Source organism: Strix aluco, chromosome 1 (genome assembly GCF_031877795.1).
Source record: "Strix aluco isolate bStrAlu1 chromosome 1, bStrAlu1.hap1, whole genome shotgun sequence".
NCBI lineage: Eukaryota > Metazoa > Chordata > Aves > Strigiformes > Strigidae > Strix > Strix aluco.
Window position 1 is genome coordinate 92,151,424 of NC_133931.1, and position 26,626 is coordinate 92,178,049.

Genomic DNA, 26,626 nt, shown 5'->3' on the forward strand with positions numbered 1-26,626 from the left:
TCCCAAATGATTTAAACATATTCTGGAAAGTAGGGATGATGAAGTTAAAGGAACCTCAAGCTTTCAAAACCACTCTGCTGACATAAGAATATTTAAACAAATGCATAGACATTATTTTTAACAACTTTATTGGTTTAATAAATGCTGTCGTACAAAATTAGTCTCTGGAACATTGTAAGAGCAAGGATTACACTGTAATTACGTTTTATTTACTGTATTTTAGCAGGGGGGTACAATTTACGATTTTTGCAGAAAAGAAACATTCTCAAAATCTGAAATAGATATTGATTTTAAAGAGCAGCACAATAACATTCCTTGCCTCACTGCAAGAGACAGAAATACAAGTCTCTCATTTCCTCTCCATTTCATTTGGACCAGAGGGGACAACACTATACTGATAAAGCTTAATTTTTCATTTCTATACTGCCTAACTGCAATTCTTTACAAAACACCTTCAGAATAACAGTAGCAAAACCAGAAGGAGAAGAATGTATCTGAAAGGCTCAGTGGTTTAATACTTTCAACAACAGTAAAAGGTGGCTAAACCTATAAGGGAAATTTACATCCCAGTACAAATGTATGAGTCGTAAAATCAAAACCCATTCAGAGCAAGGCTGTCACGTTTTTCGTTCCTTGAAGAAGTCTGTTCCTTTCAACTCTTCCGGTAGATAGTCCTGCTCTACAGGTTCCTGGTACATGGGGTTATATTTATAGCCTTTACCATAGCCCAAGTTCTTCATGAGCCTTGTTGGGGCGTTTCTCAGGTGCAGCGGAACAGGCGGCAGAGGTCCTGTGTGCGTTCTCAGACATTCTTTGACATTGCTATATGCCCTGTATACCGCTATAGACTTTGGTGCTCTGGCAAAATATACCACACATTGTGCTAGAATGACCTGGAAAGAAGAAAAGGGAGAATGTTAAATGACTTCTTTTAAGCTATTTTAAGCTGTTATTCAGGTTGTTTGTGTAATATGACAGACATTATGTTTTTTAACTGACCTCTGCCTGCTGCTGCAATATTATTATTTAATAACAACACAGTTCTTTGTGATTTTTGCTACTAAAAAAGAATAGCTAATTTAGAACATCAGAATATATCTTATTTATAACAGAGAAAAATAAATGGACAGAGCAAAGTTACATTAGTTCACATACCACATTTTAATAACAAATATGCGGGGAATTTAAGTTCAAACTATGGCATCTATTTTAAGAGCTACAATGGTCTCTTAATTGTCAGAGAAGGGGAGTGCCAAATAAATAAGTAACTAAATTATAATTACCACTAGATTTTACAATTAGCAGTATTTTCAAATCAGTGAGTTAATGAAGCCTTTACCTCACATTCTGGCATTCCAATGAAGTGACAGCCTTGATAAGCAGCAACTGCTTGTGTTAAAGCCAGAGGATCTGCCAGCCCTACAAAAAGGGATCGGAGAAAAGCAGGTGAAAGTCAGTTTACTTTAGCTATTGTGGGGGGTTTTTTTCCCCCTTTCCTTTTTTTCCCCTCCTGTGAGAGGGAAGTTTATCCATGCACATTTCAAAGTTGCTTTCTCAGATGTTGGAATGTCTGGTACTTTGCTATACCTAAGATGTACTCCATCCATCCGCAGCCTTCCTCTTTCTGCCCCATCTCCCCCTCCCCCCAAAGAAATCTCTAAATCATGGGTATGATTTACAGTCTGAATCTTTTGCCACAGCTGGCAGCTGCCAGTGTATGATTCATTTACATTTTTGGAAGTGAGAAAGAAATGGGGAAATATTGCTATATAGACATAGCTTCCCCAGATCTTGTAACTCTTCACCCACCAGATGTTGCTGCATCTGTTACTTGGGGTACATCAATCAAGATGTCTCACAATTAGGGAGCCAGCTATCAAATCTGAAATTAGCAAGTCAAGGTAGGCATTCACCTTCCACAGTCATTAAAAAACCAGACATCCCTGAAATACACATTTTCAGTCACACAAGTTTACCAGTGACCTACAATCACCAGATTTTAAAAGAATACACATTAATACCCTGCCAAAACCTGACCTCAGAAAGCTTTCTTTCTCCTGCAATTGGTAATCATCACACCACCATCACATGTAGGTCTCTGTGTATAAAAAGTTTTTGTTGGATGTGGAGCATTTCAGTATTTTGTACCTATTTTGCATACAGCAGTTTTGGGGTTGTTTTTTCCTCAAAAGTCAATTTTTTGGAAACCAGAAGCCTGTCAGATTTTCATTCAACATAACATTCCAACATGAAATACTGCAAATACTGACCTATATCTTCACTTGCAAACCTCACCAGCCTCCTTGCCACATAGAGCGGATCCTCACCACCTTCAAGCATTCGAGCAAGCCAATAAAGAGAAGCGTTTTCATCTGAGCCTCGCATAGACTTATGCAGGGCAGAGATGCAATTGTAATGTTCTTCTCCTGTTTAGAATGGGGAGAGAAGAGATACACAGAGCTGTTAGGAAGAAATTAAGGGAAATGTATTTAAGGGAACAGAATATATTTCACTAGATCACAGCACATAAACATAACCTGCTTTTTCAAGTTCTTTTTCTGTATACGTGATTACAGAGTTCAATAATGCTTTCAGCACCTTCATGCTTTGCCACATGGATCATTCCACTAACTACATAAGCATCACAGAGCAACTGCAGATGAAAAGGAGGTGTTTTTTTTTTTTTTAAACACTGAAAGTAAGCGATTTGGTTTTGGTACCCTAATGACCTCTCCTTCAAAAGAAAAACAAACAAACAAACAATAATGGATATTTTAAGCAGTTAGGAATAAGACTCTATATAAATATCTCCTAACTGACAAAAAGTATGAGCATATACAAACCACTGACCATTGCTTTTGGACATGCACACAACTCTGAGAAGACAACAGAAGAATCAGAGAAATCCAGTACTATACACTAGTGATATTTTAGAAGAAATTTCACATCAACTAAAACTTGAAAATAAAGTGTGCAGTAAAACAAACACAAGTTTGCTGTATTATATAGGGAAAAAAAGGAAACATTGTTGTGGATACACAGTGATGGCACATTACACAATCTGGAGGAAACAGGATTGCAGCACACAACCCTGACAAACCCCTAAGAAATGTCGAGTTCAGCTGTGGACACCTGCACTACTGGAAAGGTCCTGAAAACTGTAAGCAGCTGAAACAAAAAAACCACAACCAAAACCTGAAAGCCAGTCTGCTAAATAAGAAGTGGGAAGACTGAAAGAATTCTCAGGAAATTTTTTTTATCATTAAAGTTTAATATAAGATTACATATGGACTCCAAGGAGAAAGAAAGCCACTCCACAGATCTTTTAGACCTACAGTTAGAAGGGTCAACATTACAAACACTGAACGAGACCCCTTCTTGCTTGCAATTTTTCTCTGTGCAGCTGGTTTTGATTCCTATGCATTTCTTTTAATTAAACTTGTGAGAGTATTTTGCAGCAATATTGTTGTTAAACTTTCCACACAATCTGCTTTTCTTATTTTTTAAAGTGCCTGGTATTCCTTGGCTCACAGCTAACTGTGTATTATAAAGGCAACTGGCTGCATGCACAGCAATCTGTTAATATTTCTCTTCTTCTATGGCTAAAAGGATTTACAGCCCGAGGGCTATATCAGAACACATCATCATTGCTTGCAGGCCCTGCAAAATAAAAGGCCAAATGCATGAGTTTGAAAACCGAAGCCCTCATACCACTGCAATTGTTCCTTTCAAAGCCTGCAAGACCTCCACCTCCCAGGTCAGAAACTGAATCCACCTTCCTGCGCTGCTGCTCACGCTGCAGTGTGGTTCTGTGGGGAATTCAGCACATGCGTTGCCGGCGTATGCAGGCCAGCAGACAGCTATTTTTGCTAGGACTCCACACAATGAGCCCTGTGGTATGCAGTCATCACTCGTGCCAACACAAACAGCATGTTCGTGCTCTGTCACAACACTTGAGTTAGTAGCAATAAACCCAAGCAGCTGAACTCGCATCGTACTCTTGGTAGAGGCGTCTCTTGGTCTCTTAAAAGTAAGGAAGACAGCCTTTAAATATCTCCAGAGGTTGCACTCACAGAGATTTTTTTGCTGGAGTACTTTTCTACACCGTTTGGGCTACTGTAAAGTGTCATACTTGGGGATACCAGCTGGAGAGGCAGAAGGAATCCAGCAGATAAGTTGGGACTAGAGACACATACCTGCAGGGGACTTAAGAGTACGCAGGCTGAGAAAGGGGACAGTTTTCTCCCTTCATCCCCTTCCACACAAAGTTAAGATTGGTGACCAAGTTATCAACATAATGACAATACTTATACACCAGACTTGGACTTCTTGAGAAAAACTGTGCAGCTGTACTTTAAATGTAGTTTCAATTAAAGGCAAAATACAGTTATGTGCTTTGGACAAAGAGGTTTTATGTTTCTTTTTAAAAATACAGTTTACATATATTCTACGTGAGATACCAGAAGCAGTTTAAAAAAAATTAGAACTTTTTACAGAGCTTCATCTGTTAGCTCTGTCTCTCAGGCTCCTTAGCCAACATATAGATTTTAGCCTTATCAATTCAGTTGAGAGACAAACACGTGCCAGTTTTCTATCACTGCCTCTTGAAATCAAAACTCTAAAGAGTTTTTGGAATCAAAATACATTTGTTCTTTGTTCCCACAATGGCAAATACCCTTCCAAAGAGAAAGAAGGTACTACACAAGAGGCTTTGTGGAGGACAGGACTTTTTAGTGTCTAATGTATACAAATGCATAAATCTTGTTGATTTATGCCCCTAAATTGCTTTGCATGCTCATAAAGGGTTTTCCAGCTAATTTAAGATGTTGATTTATCTAAGATCTTATTGGTAGAAGAGAGAGAAAAGACCTCATTCACTGACCATAATTAATATCTGGACTTCTGAAGCAATCCCTATGTGTAAGGTAGTAGTCAGAAGTAAAATCACAGCCCCCACCTCACATTGTTTGCTGTCTTAGCCAAAGGTAAACATCAACTGCTCAGCAATAAAGGACAGAAGAAAGCCTTGGAAGAAAGACTAGAGCAACAGCATGGATAAAAAGACTTCTCATTCTGGTCCAGCAGAAAACAATAAAGCTGGCAAAAAACATTATGGCGTGAGACACCTTCTCTTTCCTCCTCCATAGAAGAGGAAGGAACAACAGTGTTCCAGATTACAGAATAAATTAACTTCATCTTAACACATTCCCAGTCTTTACCATAACTGAAGTTATGTTACCACATAGACAGCGAGACAAAATCCTGCTATTATTCTGGTATTTATTTTTTGTATTTGCTATTAAATCAGTGTTAGCAGAGACACACAATACGTAAGAGGAAGAAGAGACAATATAACTCTATCTTAAAAATCTATTTGCTGTCCATATGCAGTTAAACTTTAATTAACTTGGTTGCTGCATCATCTTCTCCAAAAATCAAAATTTAAAAAAAACACAATTACAAGCTGAAGTATAACTAAATAGTTTGTTTCCTTTCACACTGCAAGGGCTGCAGGCAGCTGCTGGCATTGAAATTTCACTAGAGCTGTTTCTTTGTCCTTCCAGCTAAAATGCATAGATTATCTGCACAAAGGCCTTGTCTTTACATGTCTGCAGAGACCAGAACAATAGCCTAATGACTGGATTATGAATAATTTCCTTCCTAGACTACTTGGCAAAAATACATAAATGAATGCCCAACCACACATATTTGGCAAATTTTGTGGAAGGTGACCAAAAAGAAATCATTATGTAAAAATCAAAATTCCATGTTTATGCAACTCTGATTGTACACTAATCAATTACTTTGTGCTTTCTACATGAACACATTACACTCAAATGTATGCTGCTGCTATCATGATTAGACAGCATCATGTTCCTCCACTTTATAAGGCTGAACACTTTCTATTAGAGGATTGTAAATTCTACCACCACAACTGTAATTCAAAAAGTATTAGCTAAAACATTCTACAAAAATATCTTTAGTAGTCTCTATCCAGAAGCCCTTTGTACATAAAAGGACAAACAGCCCTCTCTTCTATGGATAAAAGTGGTCAATCGAGACACAGACTACTCCACAGAAGAGAAAGATTTTGTAAAGGCATGTACTTGGGCAACCTGCTACTGTGACAGTACCTGTAGCAGGCTCTTTGGCATTTGTACAACCAAGAAAAACAGAATTTTCACCACTCTCACCCCTCTCTGAAAATCTCTGACAAAAAAAAACCCACTCTACACAGAACTCAAAGGATTTCTGCCACCGAGAAGGGGCTTACACATGCTTCCTAGACTTGACACAAGCCTCGGGAAGAGGCACTCTGTGCCATCTCTAACAGAGCAAATAGGCGTAGGAGGGCTGGGAGCAATGGGCACAGCCAAGAGTTCTGCATGATAGTGGCCACAAGGCGACAGCAAACACACAAGGGACCTACACTGCGTGAGAGACTCACACCAGTAAACCAGTCAGATTTTCCACTTCCTCCTAATCACGACTTCATCCTGTCACAGGCTCCGTAAAATTGTTCTTCTTCCTCCTGCTGCCTACCCTCGACTTCTCAGCTGCCATCATATCTCTATCTGCCCAGCTGACTTTTTCCTGACAATGAGCCATCATTTCCTCTTTGTAGCATTCTGGCTGCAAGCAGGCATATGTTACAACCTCAAGAAACCTCTCATCACAGGTTTTGAGCAGTGACAGTTAATTGAGCCTATCAGACACAGTGGCAAAACAAAAATCAATCAGTTCTCCAAATACTGCTTCACATAATCATTTGATACTATACTGCACAGTGATTCAAGTATTGCTGAAGAACTAGCATACGCATTCAAGGGGATTCACCTAATCTCTAACACTTACTCTCTGATTTTTTAACCCTCTCATATAAAATGGTATAGTGGCCAACTATTGTGATGTCTAACATTGCCAAGTCACAAATTTAGCAAGAGTGGTTATCACATTAGGAAGCCTTAAATGCAATTAGATTTATGTGACCTGCCCTAAACAAGCTACAAAATTCATTACCTTAAAAAGCAACTCTAAAAGTAAAGCAAACTGCTCAGGTTTTCACATAACATATTGTTTTGAATGTGAGCACTTCCAAGACTTTCAAAGAAGTAGTGCAGTGGAAGATTTCCAACCCTCCAAGAATAAGCCTTCTCATCAAATTACTTCTCCCTCTTTACATTTGCAAATCTTAGAAGACAATATTCTAATAACCTTAAAGAACAAATAATTTTGCCATGCAGCTGTTCACAGGACAGCAATATGTCTTTCAGCTAACCTACGCTTCCCAAGTGGTAAGAGGAAACCCTATTTCGAAGGAATTTCTGTGTGAGCCTGCTACACTGTAAAGGTAAAGTAATTTTTAGGCCAAACTTCAGTACAACCACTGTTTCACTAGAACAGCTGGTTACGAAAGGGGGAGAAGAAACAGAAGTCATAGAGGCTATCAGCTCTTGAGAACGCTGCATCTCAGAAACTCTTATCAGGTACTCACCTGCTCGGTCATACAGGATGTGAGATCGCTGTAGCCCTTCCTTTACATGCTCTTCTGTTATCAGAATGCCATCTACAGAACCACCTTTGGTAATATTCAAAGGAGTGGTCTTCCCTGTGGCTACTCTGGCCTGAACTGCTAACTGGAGTCCATTCAGTCCAGTCCTTGCATCACCGTCACAAAGGTAGGCTAGGGTACTTAGAGCTTTCTCCTCTATGTACACCGGGAATCTGCAACAGAATAACCACACACTGTTAGTTCCACCATGCTCCTCTCCCTGCATATTATGCTAGAGATGCTCTTTAAACAGTTTGTTGAGAGGGAGCTGGGTTTAAGTTTTGTTCTTAATTCATTCGGTCATGATTAAGCATCACAGAGCATGGGAGAACACTGTTGGACCTGACCCCTCTTCCTCCTGTCCCAATGCATGTTAAATATAATTGCACATGAAAAAGGTAGGGCAGGAGCTCTCATCTATTTAACCCCCTTATTTTTCCTCATCTCATTAAATTCAATGGAAACTAGAGTTAGGGTTTTGCCAGAACACAATTCTGGAACAGCCAGTTGAACTTTACAAGGTTTCACTCCACCAGCATTTCATAGCTAGCACTTCAAATTCCTTGTTGGAAGGACAATGACAAGGTAGGAAACTATCTAAATGCACGTGGGAGAATACAGCAAGGTGTAAAGTAATTAGCATAAGGTTTTGAACTACCTAAGAACAGCAAGAGCTGCTATCAGAGGTTATTCAAAAAGCAACAATTGGAAGGATTGTTTACATTGTAAAGTGTACGTGCATCCTACATTCTTTTTTTAAAATGGTAACAGGTATTACAACTTAGTCACTGCAATACAAAAAATATGTTACTAGAAACAAAAGGCATCTGAGTGCATGCAAGTCACTGTTCTCACCACCTATTCAAGCTCTTTCTCCAGATTTTCATCTGCTGGGCTGCAGTCCCCACTGTGGAAAGACATGCAAACCATGCATACGCATTTCACATGCACACTGTGGAGGATTTGACCCTCAGACTCTAGTTATGTAGACAAGGTAACGGCTGAGGTGTTCGTCAGGCAGAGGGTACAACTGATTTGATTTGGAAACAGCAGCTAGCGGTGTTAAAGTGTGGCATTAAGTAATGGCCCTAACTTAGCCAGTTCTAGTAACTGGACTGAAAATCAAGAGTGACATGTATAAGTGGGGATTAACACACAAAGCTTGGCGTGACAGGCAATTTCTTATGAAGCCCTTGTGTGCCAAATAATTAAGGATTCACAACAGCCCTGCACTTCATTCACCAGAAAGATTTATTACTGTTATTACCAGTGGTATACAAAAAGCCAATACCAGGGTTCCCAGACACACGTAACGCTAATCTTCATTACTTGCCTCCTCTTCCTCCTTGCAAACCTACTTTGCACTTGTCACAGAAAAGAAAAAGACAATAGGTGCTGAAAAAACTTCAACACTCAGTATTTGAGCCCTTTCATGCCCATACATAAGAGGGAAGAACTTGTAGAGCTCCAATCTTAATCCACACCACTGCAAGTGAAGGCTGACAAATGTCTTCTAGGGCCATAACCCACGCTGCAGACAGTGGGCAGCAGGAATCACATCCTGTGGGAAAAATAAATCTATCGATATACATATATGTATCTTATTTTTATCTGCATCTCCTTTTTTCTCATGTATTTGATAAAGCTAGAAAAAAACCCTACACACGCACACACAGTGGCAGTCCAAAATACCGCACTTTCTCCAAGGTGTTTTAAACACCATCTTCATGTTTGGGCAGGGAAGCAGAAGAATATAACAGCACAGGGACTTATTCAGTCAAGTATCTCATGCATCAAATTCCTTGAAAATCAGGGAGCAACATTCACCCTTCAGCACTACAGATGGGCACCAGATTTTTCTATATGCAATGAAAGAAGCCAGCAAAGAAAGCAAATGCCCTTTTTAAAAACCCAGCAGGCACTACACATAGACATCCTGTGCTCATACCTCCATCAACAGGGAACAAAACCAAATATGCTGCACACTGAGCAAGCACTTTGGATACACCAGCAGGGCAGACTTGAAGAGGTGGTTTCACCTGCAAGGACTAAACTCCCTGCCTGACTTTTGCAGAGAAGAACACCATGTGCTTGAGACCTCCTCACACCGATACCCACAACTGCAAGTGGAGGGGAAGTGTTGAGAGCACTAAAAGACAGGTACTACCCTTGCAAGAAGCTAAGAACATTCTGTCCCAAACGAAGTTGAGGCCTCAGAGTACTTTTGCCATTTATTGCTAATTAGAAGCTGGGCAACAAAGCTGAGTTGTATTCCTGTCTCTTCAGTTTCACTATAGGACTCTAAGTGCCCTGTTGACTCAACACAAGCAATTGGTGCTACAGGAATTGAAACAAATATGCACAACGAAGCACGAAAAATCTGGTTACAAGCAAAGGTGTTGTCCACTTCCATGGTGAAAACCAAGATACAACATATTGGAAATGGAAATTCTGCTCCAAATAACATAGTACATATTAGGCTGATCCCGTTCACGTCTACAACAATAGCACGACATATAGGACATGATAAAGAACAAGAAAAAATGGAGATGATTTCCACATACAAGCTGTTTGCACAGCATATTGATGAGAATCACTAATTGGAAATAACATAATGCTTCCCTGTTCCATAATCTCAGCTCCATTCACACTCAGTATTTCAAAATAGTAACATTTTATACTCAGAATAACTGAATTCAGTTATTTTTTCTGAGAAATCAAAATCTTAAATTCAATTTTTTTGACGTTTTAATTTCACTAGGTAGGAGTCCAATTTCAAAATCTGGATGACAATTATTTCAATACCTTGGCTTCCAAAAGACACTCGCTGTATTTTACAATTCTATGCTGTCTTCAGAAGCTCAAGTGCCCTATACCCTTTCACTTTATCCGACTTCTGCACACCCTAGAACTGCAAGGCAGAATAACTCCCATGGTTTCTGACCTCCTTCCAAGCTCCCGATCCTCTTGCAGATGGGCAATCTCATATATTTTTCACTCTCCAAAATTAACACTGAACACCCACTGGATGCCAATGCTCAATGTTGGTACCTTGTAACTGATGATACTTGGAGACAAAAACATAAACAAGCCAGAAGGGACGCCCCGGGATCCATCACTCACTGACCTGAAGGTGATATACTAGCTTAAGGAATGGAAAACTACCACTACAGGATAACTCCTCCTTCCAATTCCTCCTTATTTCCACACCCTCAAGACAGTTTGTGCCAAGAACCAACATGAAACCTACGATGAACTACCCATAAAACCTGTACAACAGCACAGCGTTTGATCCAATGACGAGAGGGTGTAAGCAGTATCAGAAAGTAAATATAAGGAAGTCCAAGCAAGGAGAACTTGTGTGATGAAAGATTTAAAAATAACTGAGCAGAACATGAGATAAAGTACATATTGCTTCTTTCACATATAAATCAGTACTTTCTTACTTCCTCAGTGCAATTATTCTCACTACATTTACTCCTTGACAAGACTGCAACACTTCTACAGGCAAATACAGTTCTTCATCTGAAACACTGCAGTATAATATGCATCGCTCATTGCCTTACAGCATTGTCTTCAAATGTCGTCTCTCACCCAGCAACTCTTATTTCCTGCAAGGAAACTGGATGGACGTTCCAAAAAAGGGAGTAATTTTAAAATAGGTATTGAACACCGATGACCCAAAGGAAGCCCATCTTCAACACTGATTTAAAAACCAGTGAATTCAAAACCTGTCAGTACTTGTAATACAGCCCCTAACAAGCTGAACTGCATGATGTCCGGGCTTGCCAACAGGGAACTGGGGAACCTTTCATCTCCCTCAGCTGTATGCCTTCTGTGCTATCTAACTTCAAATACATTAATCCATCATCCAGTTTACTGTCTGACTTCTATTAGAGATACCACTCTGAGGGCAGCACTTGATTGATAAAAATAAAAGGGCAAGAAAAATTTCGGGTTGACATAGTGCTTAGGGATATGGTGTAGTTGAGAACAGTCAGTGTTAGGTTAATGGTTGGACTACATGATCTTCAAGGTCTTTTCCAACCTAGATGATTCTGCGAAGAAAAGAATTTTATTTTCTCCATCACTGACACAGTACAAATGTAGGATATCACTGTACACCTGGAACAGTTTGTGCTGTTACTGTGACAGCATAAACTGCGGAAAGCACAAAGTTTCAGCAATATAAAGCATCTTTAACATTGACTTCTCCTTACTTTTCTTCTTCATGAGTATGTTTCTTCCTCTCATATTCTCCCATCTTTCAGCTTAATTTACTGCAGGCTTTAAGAGGCACAATTTAATGGCAGTAAAGTTGATGAAAATATAACACAAAGCACATCTTATCCTAAAGAAATACAGTACCTCACATAAAAACTGTCAAAGGAGCTTCATGAGTGTGATGATATAACAAAGAAAAAGATACCAAAGTAGGTAACACCCTCCTGCTAGCTCTATTTCAGCTTTACAGCAAGAAAAGGCCACAGTGGGATGAAAGAGAAGCGAGGTGACCTAAACTTATCAGAAACCTACAGTAATGGTAGAAGATAAGAAAAAGCCACCAACAAAATTTAAGGAAACAGATATGGGTAGAGCACACTTTCCTTTTGATAACTGCTGCACATGCACAGAGTGCGGAAACAATGAAACCTGTTGAATCACTCAGCGATGGCTGCATTCTTGTTGAGCACTGAAGATGCCCATAGAGACTAAGAAAGATTCACCCTCACCTTATTCCTCAAGGTAATAGGAGAGACCACAGAAAATCATCCTGTTCTTCAAAATCTCACCTAGGTCAGCCATCATGTCAGACAAGTGATGTGATACCAAGACCATCTGATTAACTGAGGCCAAGCAGCACATGCAGGACTTCATAGTACAATTCTGTGGTTTGGGAGGGGAGACTCGGATGGGAAGTGAAATCCAAAATTCAATGCACGCCTTTCTTGTGCCTTTTGCCTAGATTTCTGCAGCATTTTCAAAGTGGGCATGCCCCACATTTGGGGACATGCTGCCTTACAGCTCCTTTTCTAACTCTGGAACAAAGGTGAGCACAGTGAACAACCAATTCAACTGTAATTGGTGACTTTCATTTATTCCTCAGGACAGCACGAACACTGTTACCTGCCTGCATCTAATGACAGTCCTGCTTCAGAGGCAGGGAGGTGAAGAGGTAAAGATGAGACACAGCTGCTCCTTCAGAGTAGTAGGTGGAGAGGAAATGAAGGAGCAGAAATGGTATTGACAGCGAAGCAAGAAGAAAGAATTAACAAGACAACCAAAACTGGAACGGCAGTATGGGACAATGACTTATAAAAAGGAAAACTCATCAGCAACAGTACTTATCAACTACACACCAGACCCAGATAGCAGCATTAAAGACAAGAAAAACTTAACACACAACTGCAACAAATGCTCCTAAATTCTGAACCCCACTTTTATTTTTAAATGCTTGGCTCACACGTTAGCCATTGGAGTGGGGCCCTCTCTCTTCACGGACAGATTTCTGAAACAGTGCTACTCTGACAATCTGCCTGCCAGACTTCTTTCAGCTTGACGAAGCACCACACCATGCTGTTTAAATCATCCATAGCTAACGGAAGGCTACAGATACGGAGAGTCTAGCGAAACCCAAACCCAAACAACTGCAGCTGAAACTATGCCTTGTACTTTAATCCTGCACTGAAAGGAAAGTCTCCGAACCCCAGTCAGGGTGTAGCCACAACCACAGCTGTGCCATTACATTACGGCTGACATGCAGTACTGCCGTCTCTTCTAAAATTCACATTTGTAGAATACGTAAAAGCTACAGATGAGTAAACCATGAGGCAGGGCACCCTTCCACGCCCTGACCTCAGTGTTCAAGTCAGCGATTCTTAGTGTTTACATTCTGTAATAAAGCTAAAGGACAAAGTGGATTCCCTCTCATTTATTTCAGAGTGATTGCCCAATTACCACCTTATCAATACACTGCAAATTACTAGAAGTATAGACAAACATCAACATGAAAGAAGTGTAGTAACTTGCACGCAAGTAGCGCAGTGCCAAGCATTATGCTACTTTGCCAGCTGGCCATTTCAGAAGGCAGATAATATCCCCTACGGTCAAATCGATACCTTGTTTTTCCCAAAACTCTCCCAAATGTTTAACGTGACTATCTGGTTTGGAAGCAAGGAGCAGAGGAAAAACAAAGTTTTTCTTAAAACAATCTATTAACACCTCACAGTAACAGCCCCCTTTCCCCACAGCATGTCATAAAACACACCACAGCACTTATCCTGCATCTAAAGAACAGTAGTATCCTCCCTGATCTTATTTTAAAAAAATTTCTCAGAAAACAACAGACTTTTGTCAGGCACTTCCAAATTAAAGAGGGGATGCCCCATCCACCACTTAACGGCAACATGATGCTTTTACAACCAGTAGCAAGAAGTACCACACATTAGGACATGACAAAGACCCAGTTACAGGCTTCCACAGCAAATCCTCAGCAGCAGAATGGATTTAAATATCCTGGGAGGGTGAGTCAGGAGCTACAGATCCAAGTATAAAACTCTCTCCTAATCCAGACGGTGAGATTATGTTTTGGATGGAGAGAGCCAGTGCTTTGAATTCTCTCTCTCCTGTCACCACCCACCCCTGCCATATGCTGCCACTTCTTTTCTTTACTATCAGAAGTGGCTAGGGTTTCTCTTCCCACCCCCAACTGCTTCATTCTCTCCCTGGCAGGCAGTCAATTCCTCGGGCTGTGTGCGTTAACACCCTGCAGCCCATAAAGTACTCACTCCGAGCTCTCACTGCTGCTGCCAGTCGCAGAGCTGCTGTGCTGGTTGCTCTGGCCCAAAACCTGGACCCCTAAGGACCTGATAGCCCGCATCAGAATCGCCTCCATCGCTTCAACTGAAAGCTTCTCCAGGACAATCACCCGGCATCGGCTCAGAAGAGCAGCATTGACTTGGAAGGAGGGGTTTTCTGTGGTCGCTCCTATAAGGGTCACTGTCCCGCACTCGACGTGAGGAAGGAAAGTGTCCTGAGGATGGGAGGGAAGCAGAAAAAGCTGATCTCGATCAATGACAACCTGAAACATCCCATGTGAGTAGGCTACATTTTTTGCATCTTGTGAATCTTTGGGTTCCCTGTTGATATGACAAATAACCTCACTGACAAGGCAGCTCATCTACTCAGCTATCTAAATGATTTAATTTCATGCACACAGCACATTACAGACTATTCACCTTAACTCATGCTTGCACTGAGAATGACCCTACCAGCTGAAAAGAAACAGTGTCAAAAATCTGAAAATTTTCAGTTTATTTATGTGACTTTGTTTTATTTGATAAGGCAATTTCATGGTATCTTATGTTTGCCAAGCAATAAGCCATATAGTAAGGCTACTTTTAAATACTCTATCAACTTTTAGGGCTACAATTCCCCACATAATTCTATAAGATAGCTCAGAAAACTATAGGAAGATTGCAGTATGGTTCAATATAAAAACTGTAACATGTAGTACAGAATTCAAAGCTTTCTATAGTATGACTAAAGAAAACTTTTATCCAGGAAAGGAAAAAGGAAAAAGAAACCAAGTGATGGCTGCAACAGCGTGTTATCTCAAAGTACCATGCCATGCTTTATTTTTCTCTTTTCTCACAGAGAAAAGGGGACAACATTAAAACACACACACACCCTCGGCACATTCCTATTCCAGACCTTTATAAAGGTAATGCAGAATGCTGAACTGAAGATGCATGCAGCAAACATTCCTAACATGACTCTGCAGAAACAGTCAGGTATAAGTATAGCTCAGTCTTTTACTTAAATCTTTGAATCACAATAACTAAAAATTGATTGGAAGTTAGTTATGGGATTTAATTTTTATGCCTCTGCCTAATTCATCTACTAAAAACATTAACATTAAAATCAAAAGCCCGAAGTAAGCTATCATCTTAAGGAGGGAAATTTTACAGAAGTGCTGGCAAAGGCTTTTTTCAAGAAGCGGTATAGTACAATACCTGCTGAGATTTATTGAAACGATGGATCTCATCAATAAAGAGGATGGTTTTTCTCTTGAAGAGTCTTTTTTCATTCTGGGCTTGGCTGATGACATCTCGAACATCATTTGTCTTGGCACTTGTGGCTGACAGTGTCACAAACCTCGTGCCATTCTTTTTGCTGTTGTTGGCTATGATGTGTGCCAGCGTAGTCTGAAACAGCAATAGGAGAAAGCTTTGTAAAAATTGTTCGGGACACAGAAAGTACTCATTTGAATGAAATATGTAAAGAACAAAGCTATATATTCTGGACATAGGGACAGTGTTGACAGTTTATACAGTAAGGTATTTTAGTTCATGCTATTCTAGCACACAGAAGACTTAGAACTTCCTGCTAGAGGTAGCTGCCAAATCCACTTCTGCATTTCTAATGCCTGCACTTTTACGTACCAGACCTACTCAGTCTCAATACTGAAAAGGCCAGCAATGACAGCTGTCTCCTTTACCACGGAAGAACTCTTTGCCAAATACATTTCTGTCACAGAAGGAGGGCTGACTGCAATTCACTGTGCAGCTATTTTGTAGAGTATGTTAATGAATAAAGAGCTGCACTATCCCAAGACACCTGCAGAAGAGTTACAGTGCAAGCACATTTAAGAAATAAAAAGCTACAATGCTGTTAATGCCTTTGCTATTTCCACCGCACATAAAAATGAAATTAATGACAGCCACTCTCTACCAAAAGGATGAGAATGTTAGTACTGAAAAAATATATGTATGGTTAAGAAAATGTAACTCTTTATATCTAAATAGTCAACAGTAAACAAACTGTGGCCCCAAGGAGTAAAAGGGAGCTGACTGAACAAATTGTTGGCTGGTTTTAGTGTGCAGCTATGTTGTTTTTCTTTCCTTATAGACAACTCCATAAAATCAGAATATAGGGAATCTCACTGAGCATACCAATGCACAGAAGCAACCTCCGGCGCTACCTCCCAGGCAGATACTACACCTGAACACATCACAGGCATAATTTTCAGACTTTCCTTCACAACCCTTGGTAAAGGCAGGTGTATCTGCATGTCCCAGGCAGAGTTACCTCTACTTGAAAGTACTGCTAGAGAAAAACAGGTGATTCTTCCATCGAGCTCACTCTTCTATTAAAGAGGAGCCTAAGGAGACTGAAGGCAGGACAGCCTCAGCAGATGAGGAGTGGGACAGGTGCAGACAAAACCACTTCAGAAGATATTCCAAGTACTGAGGTTAAAGCAGCTGGTGCTGCCAACTTGATCCTCTTGCAGGGAGGCTGATCCTGTGGCAGGCAGAAGCAACCACCTACCACACAGCTACCAGTGGTGTTGCAGCACTGCTCTGTCTCTTTAATGGATGTCCTCATTCCTGAAATGGCAACCAGCCCAAGATGGGAAAGGGGAGGCTAAGGGGGAGGATGTATCACTATTTATTCTTGCTTTAGTTTTAGTAAGGGCTTCCTGATTGTCCTCAGAAGAGGTGTCATTTCACATCCTGATACAAGACTTGCATCCCATGTCAGATCCTCTCTCACCCCTTGGAGCTCAAAGCACCAGCCCCTCCCCTCCTTGTACCGCTGCAGGAGACAAGACAGGAAAGACACACTGGAAAGTGCTTGCAGTAAAGCCTACAGAAATCAGGAAGATCTGGGAAAATACAAAACAAAAGTGAAACTATTTTTGAAACTAAGCTAACAAAATAAAACCAAAGGTGGTGTTTCCTTACAAAAGTGCCTTGATCTGAGGATGAAAAAGGAAAGATTTATCTCTTTCTTCTCTAAAAGTGGCAGTGGTGAGAGGGGAAAAAAAGATTTTTTTAAAAAAATCAAGTGGCTATTCTTGCAGCTTCACTTGAACTTGTAGTTCATACTGCATCCTGGCCCTCATTCACCAGGTCACAGATAGTTTTGTAGTTTAAAAAAAAGCAGTAAGGAATTGTTTTCAAACACATTCACAGGAGTCCATACTTCTACCCCTAATTTAAGAAAAAAATTACAAAAATATTTGTTTGAAAGCTACTATTGGACCAAGAATCTACTTGAAAACTGCTGCACAGCTCTCAGCCAGCATACACCACTCCAGCTCTGCCAATTTCTGGGTCAGCTAAGGTTGTAATAAGAGTAACATACACTGCCTTTCAAAAGCAGTGCTTGACATGGACAGGCACGCTCATGGCTTCTTCCTTCTGTTCTGCACAATCAATCATTCAACAAGTCAAACTGCCCATCACATACAGGTCAAGCTTTCCCTATTTCTCTGAAAGCCTATTATTTCCCATTAGCTCAATTTTTTTTTATGCTGCTTTCTTTCCTACCACCTCGAACAAAAGTCAGGAACATGCTACACTGTTTTCTCCCTCTTTGTTATCATCAGGTTACAACCTAGGGAACATGTAATCAGTTGAGACTTAAGCAGGGTAGCCTAAATATGAAGGCACTACACAGAAGAACTGCAACTAGTATGCTAAACCCCTAGTTTCTCTCACTAAATTCAGGGGCAATGTATTTGAAGGCTAAGGAGAAAATTAAAAATCCAATATGGAATAAGGCAAAGAAAACATACTGAATATCCTTCATCATCTGAAATAAAATTTGAAGTAGGTTTAATTGCTATAGTAGAAATAAATTCTTTTAAAATAGTGATACTGATGTTGCAATTTAAAATGAATACATCTGTATCAGAATGAGCACAAGAAGCAGGAAGAGGAAATCTGAACAGGGTAATACTCTGCTCCTTTTATTACACAGGTGCTGTTTCTTTAGATCATGGTTTTTTTCTTATGGGGAGGAGCAGAAGTTTTGTTTCCTGTAAATTAAGTGGCATTTATATCAATGAGAATAGGAGTGATCCTGCAAACTAATCTTCTGCTAACTTCACTAAAAATTCCACCTTACACAGCTCACAGTGTAATATCCTTGCCCCTTTCAGAAATCGTTCTCAGTTCTCTCTCATTATCCCACCAAACTGTCCAAACTCACACCTATCATCTCAAGTTTTGTGCTGAAAACGGCAAGACCTTACTGACTTATCTGTTCAGACTAAAGAAGTGCCATCATAAGGAGCGATTCCAAAACGTGGAAACACACCCACCAAGAAACTCATGAACCATTACTTACCAATGAATAACACTTTCAACTTGAGCCTGTGGTCACTTATTTCCAGATCCATTACACACAGAACAAACACTTAACTACTGAAACTCTCCTCCAGCATCCGGCAAATTTCTTCATGTCAGCCCAAATGAGAATATCCTTTCCCAAAAGGCTGCAACCATCCCAGATTTACAAAAACCCAACAAACAAAGAGCCAAACAAGCTCGCTCCCAGCAACTATACTACCAGTTCTTCCAGGCTTTGATACGAGTTATGGATGAAATAAAAGTAACCCACAAAGTGTGCTTGGCTCCACACACCTCTGACTGTCAGAGCAGATAAGGCAATCAGACTTGCTGATCTGGTTAGTTGGATGTTTGCACTAAAGACACAAATTTTCTGTATATCCCCAAGTTTCCTTGACTGGGCAACTCTCTTTGCAAGAGATAACCCATTTCCCTATTCTCTGTGCTGCCACTATTCAATGCAACCTCACACCCATGGCTGGAAGAAAACAGTAAAAAGCAAGTACAAATTAAGCCCATCCTATTGATGCTGATGTTCAGTGACTAACATTACCCACTTAGAAGTAAGGTGGTCTTTTCATTTTTGCATGTCTTTACCAGGCTATTAAACTATGCCCACGGCATTAGCTCACCAAGGCCCCTTCCAGGAGTAAAGACAGGTACTGCCTAGCTCTTTTCAGAAAGTGGAATTGAAAAAATTGGGAAGAGATTAGCATATACAGTCAGATCATAGTCAAAAAGACTCCAGTCAAGAAGTTGACTGTGAAACCTAAGGTCATTCTTACCTCACTCTTGTGGAAGATCAGATAGAACTTGTTTAGGGATCTGCCTGTTCACAGCCACTTTCTTTATTCATTCTTAAATTGCATAAATTTAGCAAAACAGCTGATGTAGATGTCGGTCACAGAAAACACGTGGCCTCTCAGGTTACATCTACACTGCATTCAGCAGTCATGTCAGAAAGCTCCTGCAAGGTGTGCAGAACAGCTCACAGTCATTCTGTTGCAGACTCACAGCCCTTGTCACCTCTCGCAGCCTTTTCATGAGAAGTTGATACTCATACTACACTTTATGGGATCACACTGGGGCAAGAGCTCTCCTTGCACCTGGATGGGCCCTTCCAACATACATGCTTCTCCCAACAAGTCTGGAAGGTTGTATGGTCTGCTCGGCCACGTTTAGGTGACCAAAGCCAATGTGGCACAGATCTGCACTAGTGTATAGGCTGCAGTGCAGCATGGATTATTGCTGAGCAGGGATAATCTAGCTGGCATCTAGGCTTCCCCACCAAGTGCCTTTGCTGGTTTGTTCCAGAACAAACCACAGTGTGAATTATGTTTGTGTCAGGGATGACAAAAGACTGACAGCTTAGTGCAAAACACAAGCCCAACAGGCTAGCTACACCTATAGACTTGTAGGGTCTAAGCTACGTTATCAGAGTTCTGAACTGGCATCCTGCTTTTTTCTGCTGCCCTCTAGCCTTGACTTTCCCTGTATTTTTGCCTCTTCCTTTATTCTGGCCAGGATTTCCCTGTCTTTGCTTACATGGCCATCAATGGCCTCTCCTCACCCTCAACCCTTTGAGGCCATACTGTGGTTGACAAGCAGTCAGGAAAGGCCACACTCTGTTTCACTGCCTTTAGTGAGACACCACCAGTGCCAGCATCCTTGGATGCCAGCCAGGGGAGCAGTTCCCCAGGATGCAGCTTAAGCTGGGGTCTGTCCTACACAACAGTGCTGAGCTGACCCCAAGCTACCGCACTGCATCACAGGAGATAAACCAGGTTGTGTCTAAAGGAAACTGGCAGGATAGCAGATGAATGTGGCCCAGGGACACTGTCTATAAACACAATCAAAAGTGGCAGCAGTTGGCATTTATATAAGGGCAGATGCTATTCTTACCCATCTTGTTTGGTTCCTCACACCCCAAATAGCCCACTGTGAGACTACTGGAGGAGTAAGGTGTCACTGAACAACAACCACAGCATGTGGTTTACAGCACTTCCAGAATCCAAGTCCAGCCAAGCATAAACAGATGCAAGGTCATTGCATAATGTTTACTGAAATGGAGCTGTCCTCCATTTGCTGCATCCAGACTTGTCTCCTTATATTCCAACTGCTTTACAAATACAATTGTATTTTCTCTTCCAGTTTTCTCCTCCTAGAGAGCTACCCTAAGTTATTCCTGATTTAAGTTGGGATAAGCAAAATCAAGCACACTGTATTCAAAGACTTCTCCCAGGCAACTGCAAAGACAAACCCATTTTTCAGAGCTGTTCTGCACTTTCACTCTACGTTACTGTAAAAAAATCACACATTTTCAGTTAAAAATCTTATGGTAATCGATCAAAAGACCTCATTACTTCAAACAGTTCAAATCAGGTCCCAAGCATTATGAGTAGGAAAAGGTGAAATACACTCAAGTAATCAAATAGCCATTTAGGCAATCACTTGAATTAGCAAAACAGAAAACACTAGAGGAAAGAGATGATAAACACGGGGGGGAGCAAACTATGTAAATTGGACATGCTTCTGTGTTTCAATGTGTCATACAGCAAAGTCTCGAATAGAAACAAAGAAAAGAAATACAAGGAAGTCCTAGAAATAAAATACAAATTCAGTGGAGATTTGATAGAAACTCCAAAGTCCACTTATGGGGTTTTTAATGTCTTGCACTCATATCAACACAGCACATTTTACCTTAGTACTAGATTGCAGATATGGACCCCAGAAAATCATGCATGAATGTTCTTTGTCTTATCTTTTGTAGGGAGCGGGTTCCAGACACTTGTTGCCTGCTTTTTTTCTTGTTAAACAGCAAACATAAGAGGGAATGTTTACCATATTTAAATACAGAATGTTCAAGTTTATAAGGCTTAAACCGTATCCGTGGCAGCAAAATTATTCAGTGCTCAAGTTACGCTGTGTCCCCTCCACTAACTCTACTAAAATTGGTGCCCCATGGCAGGCAAGCAAAAATCTAAATCCCAGCATTAAGGTGTCATAAATCACAGTATGGCTTACTCAGATTACCCTAGGATTCATACAGGCTTAAAAAAATTTGCATAGTCAGGATGAACAAGGTAACTAAGTTAATAACCACGGCATCTCTTTGAGGCAGCGTTCCTTCTTCTGGCCTGTGTCTGCTCAGCTTCTTAAAAGCAGAAAATACATTCTTGTGTTCAACACTCAATAGTGATGAAAGTAAAAACAAAACCAAAGAGTCAAAAACCTTTTTACCTAGAGCACTTTGGCTTCCTAAGAAATTAGGATGACAAACTGAAAGTACAAGATAACACTCCCTTAAAATAAGAAGACTCAACACAGATGGAAACTCAAAATAAACTCACAACAGAAGCACCCTTATTTCTGTGTCTTCAGTTTTGATTGCATTTCCTTGAATATTCAAGTGCAGCTGAGGCTGAAATCAACTTGGGCAGAGCAGTACAAAGCACATGCATTTTTACTCTGGTACCTAGCTTTACTTTCATGGTAAAACTTCTCCAAAAGTACTTGACCTACAATACTGTATTTATAGGAGGTTAATAGCAAAGATTACTCTCTTCTTGCTTAGAAAAAGTCTGTTGAACTAATTCTCATAAAGTCCAGATTGATAATATTATATTAATTTGAAATTTGGCCACAAGGATTAATTCCATCTCCAGTTATTTTATTTGTTTTACTTAGTCCAGCTCTACTCTTTTCAAAAGAAGTTATCAGTCAGCATGGCATTTGGCTGTAGAAACGGAAGAAAGCATAGATGGGCCGCAATAACCAGATTCCATGGGTAGCAGGAGTGTGAAGGTGTCTATAACCATTTTACACAGCACTTCTGAATTTTGACCAATCTATCTAATTACACTCCTATTTTAGCACCTACCTTCTAATATAAGGCCATTTTCTTCGATGGGCAAAGCTTAGCATGTGGGCTTGTTACATTTGAACCTACATAACGCGCAATTACTTCGTAATGTTTTCCCCACTGAAAAAGACTGTACTTAGAAGAAGTTTTTGATGATCAGTCCATACAGGTCCTCAGGCAGTGAGAATACTTCTCTTCGACAAGATCTTTAAAGTTTCAAGCACTAAGTTATGCGATTCTTCACATAAAAAGAGAAATAGCCTTCCTTTTCATCTGCCCATCCTCCACCTGTTTCAGGCTACTTCTTCATGAAATGTTCTCTTAGACATATTATATACATACAACCCAAAGAGAAAGTGAATGAGGCAGGCAGGCAACCATAGATTTCTTTTTCCATCTTTAGGGGGGCTATTTTGCCTTGCATGTTAAATCTGTAAGGACTGAAATTTAATAAAAAATATTTAAGTAAAGGATAGAACTTTCAGCCATTTGACTGAGACAGACAATACAATTAATGGGGAAGAGGGCTCAAGATGAAACTATACTCCAGCACAGTCTTAGAAATACTGATAAGCACAGGTGAAGAGAAACATTCAACTTTTTGCAGTAGGAATTTCTGGTTCAGTCAGTACTGGATGGTCCATGAAAAGCTAGCTGAAAGCACAGAGCCTCAAAACTGTTTGCTGAGAAGAAGTAACCTAGAAAGGAGATGAACTACCCAATAGCTTAAGCTCTTGGAGAGAGAAAATGTAACAGATAAATTGTGGAACTGTTCCTTGATGGGGCAAAGGGCACAGTCTTGATGCAAGTCAGATAACTGATGAGCAGTTGAATTTAAAATCTGTGAGAAGTAAGCTTACTAAATACAACTCCACATAAGGTATATGGGTGAGGAAGATGGGTCATGAGAAGGGAGCGTGAAAGCTGCGTTATTACAGGCATGAAACAGATCACCCGTTATTCAAAGACAGTCTTAGTACCACAGAAGGTTCCCAAAGAAGACCTGAAACACAAGTGTAAGCTGTCACAAGCTCATGAAAAAGCATTTCCACAGCCAAAAATAGGTGGGTTCATGAGATCACAACCCAAAGGCCACTGAATTCAGTTCTAGTTTTCAGACTATACATGGCCTTTTCTTTGTTACCACTGTTAACAGCACTTTTTTCTAATCAAAATGGGCTTCAAGAAAGAGCAAGCAGACACCGTTGACACTGATTACAAGAAACCAAAGGCAGAAGAGTATGAATAAATACAGAAGCAGGCCCCTGAACAAATTATTCAATAAGGTGGATTCCTATTTACTAAAGAATTCAATTCCACTTCTCTCTCTAGCCATCTTGCAGTCAATCTACCTCCCCTTTAATGAATTTTTAAAAATAGCTCTTCTTTACCTCATCTCCTCTGATCTCTCTGATATTACCTTGTTATTTTAAAGGAAGTGGCAATTATTTAAGTTCGCCAGCTGTTTCTTTTCAGGTGTATGTTATCTAGCCTAAACCACCTGTTGCATCATCCTAACAGTAACCATCTATCCATTATTCTCTTACCTGCTCCTTATTAACTGTGATTAATTGGCATTATTATTCAAATACCATACATACCAAGTCCCTTTTTATCTTCAAGTAAGTATGCTAAGAGCAGGCTGCTGCTCTGTAACTTCTCTGCTAGTGTTTATTCATTAGTCATTGTTTCCCTATCCGATTTCCCACACATGCTCTCACACATAGCCAAGCTATCTGTATATATAACATGCAAAACTTAGTGCTGTGCACACGTTAGAGTGACAGAGATAACCATGTGTTTTGCTTGCTTAGCTTCCCTCCTCCCCCCCCCCACCAAATCCAAAAGAAGAGTAAGACAAAATAAAGGCAAGATCTTTGAGTGCTCTGCCCTGATCACACCTGAGGCATTCATTTGGTCCTTCTCTCACTACAGCTGTGGATCCCTTCACTGCTATGCTCTAATTACAGCACCTTTTGGGATTCACCGCAGTCTGTCCCTGGTATCGTAAAACACCGTGCAGCAGTCAGATCCTGCATAAGCATCTGTTTCACAGTGTTTGTTTGAAGGTGGATGAGTACCTGGCCGCCGCTAGCTCCCTTCCACACCAGAGTCGCCTTCTGTCAGGGGCTGGGTTTGTGGGCTAAAGTAAACCCCACACTGGCAAACTGCACTGTAGTAATCTGGTGGTATTTCATCCCATTTCCTTGACGTTTTTATAGATTGTCTTGTTGCTGTTTTTAAGCTTTCTTTTAAGCTTTAGAGTTTACAAAATCTGAATGACCTGAAACCAAGAGGTGCCTGCGTAACCAAAGTGCAAGGTGCAGGGAGTGGGGCTGGTGGGGGTGAACCACTTCTATTTTATTCAGGAGGCAGGTTGTGTTTTTGTAATTCAAGTGAAAACTACTGGGCACCATCTAACATGAAGTCATTACAGAAGAAACCAAGAAGACAAAAAAAAAAAAAAAAAAGAGCGAGTTCGAAAATAAACAGACCCCACCTTTTAAGTTCATCAGCCTCGAAAGCCCGTGAAGCAGAGACGGGCCTGAACACCCGGCCCCGGCCGCACGGTGCGAGCCGGTGGCTGGTCGCTACTCGCCGCCTGCCCGGGCCCGGCGGGAGCGGCGGCGGCGGGGCCCGGCCCGGCGGCGCCACTCACCTTGCCGCAGCCCGGTGGCCCCCAGAGGATGAGGGAGGGGATTTCGTGGGACTCCAGCAGGGACCGCAGCAGGGTCTGCGCTCCCAGCACCCGCTCCTGCCCCACGTAATCGTCCAGCGTGTCCGGCCGCAGCCGCTCGGCCAGGGGCTTCCCCTCCAGCTTCTGCGCCAGGCTCGCCCCACTCGGCGCCGCCGCCGCCGCGCCTCCCTCCGCCGGCTTCACGGCGGCCTCCTCCCGCCCCGCCCCGCTCCTCCTGCCGGGGGCTCCCGGGCTCTGCCCGCCGCCGCGGCCCTTGTGGAAGAGGGAGAAGACGGGGAGGCCGGCGGCCGGGCGGGCATCCTCCGCCTCCCCCTCCGCCTGGCTCCCCGGCGGGGCGGCGGCGAGGCGCGGCCACTTGCAAGGGGGCGACGAGCCCGGCTCCGCCTCGCCCTCCCCGGCCTGCAAGCACCGGTCCAGGTGCGAGTTGATGTGCGCGGCCGACAGCTCCCGCAGGCACACGGGGCACTGCACCAGCCGCTCCTCCTCGGTACCTTCCATCGGCTCCCGCCGCGGGCGGCCCATGAGGCGAGGCCAGGGCAGGAAGCGAGGCCGCCGGCTCCGGCGCCCGCAGCCCTTCGGGAGCTGTAGTCCGCCCGGCCCCGCTCTCCGCCCCTAACAGCGGGGAGCGGACGCCGCTTTCCTGCCCCGCGGGCTTCGAGGAGAGGAAGGGGGCGCGGAGGCTGCCGGCTGGGCGAAAAGGCCCCGCGGGCTGGTGCCAACATGGCGCTCTGAGGGGAACCTGCCCTCAGCCCCTGCATTTATAGGGCATCGCGGGGCAGAGCCCCATCCACCCTTAGTTGTGTCTGTAACCTCTGCTGCTGTGACCTCTGCTGCTGTTTTCCTACTTTGACATAAAATGCTGGAAAAATCTATTTGGGATGTGCGGTATCTGTGTGGTCTTGCAGGCCCCAATTGCAGGGCAGCGCAGGGTTGTCACTGCTGGCTCTGTGGTGTGTGGGTTTTCAGCCAGCGCACTGCCTCGGCAAGGTTGTGCAGCCAAGCCTGGGGAAGGGGTGAGAGAAGAGCAAGGCCACGCCGGCCCTGTTCAAATGGCCTGAAGCGCTGTGGAGCTACTTTGGGGTTGCATTGATAAATATTGTCAAGGTCTCTTGTATTTGGGGGTCCACCTGGTAGGTCATTGAAATATGTGGAAACTTAGCATTCTCAGTTGAAGAGCTACCAATAAATCATTATTATTATATATTTTTTAAATAAAATACACTCTTGTATTGCGCAGAATGCAGGGCAGGTTGTACTTGAAAGAAAAGCATGGTAAGCGCTACCATTCGCATCCTAATTTGCCACCTGAACTTGACCCATTGGTAATTCTTTCCACGTTACATCTTGTTTTCTTTCTTAAATTATATATTTAGGTT

At 41.8% G+C, this 26,626-nt stretch overlaps 2 protein-coding genes across 2 annotated transcripts in view; one reads left to right on the plus strand and one right to left on the minus strand.

Moving 5' to 3' along the window:
- Positions 1-111: 111 nt before the first annotated feature.
- On the minus strand, positions 112-25,792 carry WRNIP1 (WRN helicase interacting protein 1). Its single transcript, XM_074827067.1, has 7 exons — positions 25,212-25,792; positions 15,568-15,759; positions 14,341-14,585; positions 7,496-7,725; positions 2,271-2,426; positions 1,340-1,419; positions 112-893 (listed from the first exon to the last, which is right to left on the minus strand). Exons 1-7 carry the CDS (start codon positions 25,770-25,772, stop codon positions 618-620), a joined length of 1,740 nt encoding a protein of 579 aa, XP_074683168.1. The 5' UTR covers positions 25,773-25,792; the 3' UTR covers positions 112-617.
- The window catches only part of MYLK4 (myosin light chain kinase family member 4), an 80,015-nt gene continuing 67,917 nt past the window's right edge, over positions 14,529-26,626 (plus strand). Inside the window, exon 1 of the mRNA XM_074827080.1 lies at positions 14,529-14,647. Within this exon, the coding sequence (XP_074683181.1) occupies positions 14,592-14,647 (56 nt within the window). The 5' untranslated portion in view covers positions 14,529-14,591. The remainder of the gene's footprint in view (positions 14,648-26,626) is intronic.

What these genes read in the sequence shown, in the direction of transcription:
- WRNIP1 (XM_074827067.1), bottom strand. Translation starts at nt 25,772, where the DNA reads ATGGGCCGCCCGCGGCGGGAGCCGATGGAAGGTACCGAGGAGGAGCGG. An exon ending in CATCCTGTATGACCGAGCAG is followed by an intron (nt 2,427 to 7,495) that starts GTGAGTACCTGA and finishes CATTCTAAACAG; the next exon opens with GAGAAGAACATTACAATTGC. An exon ending in TTGGAATGCCAGAATGTGAG is followed by an intron (nt 894 to 1,339) that starts GTAAAGGCTTCA and finishes TCTTCTTTCCAG; the next exon opens with GTCATTCTAGCACAATGTGT.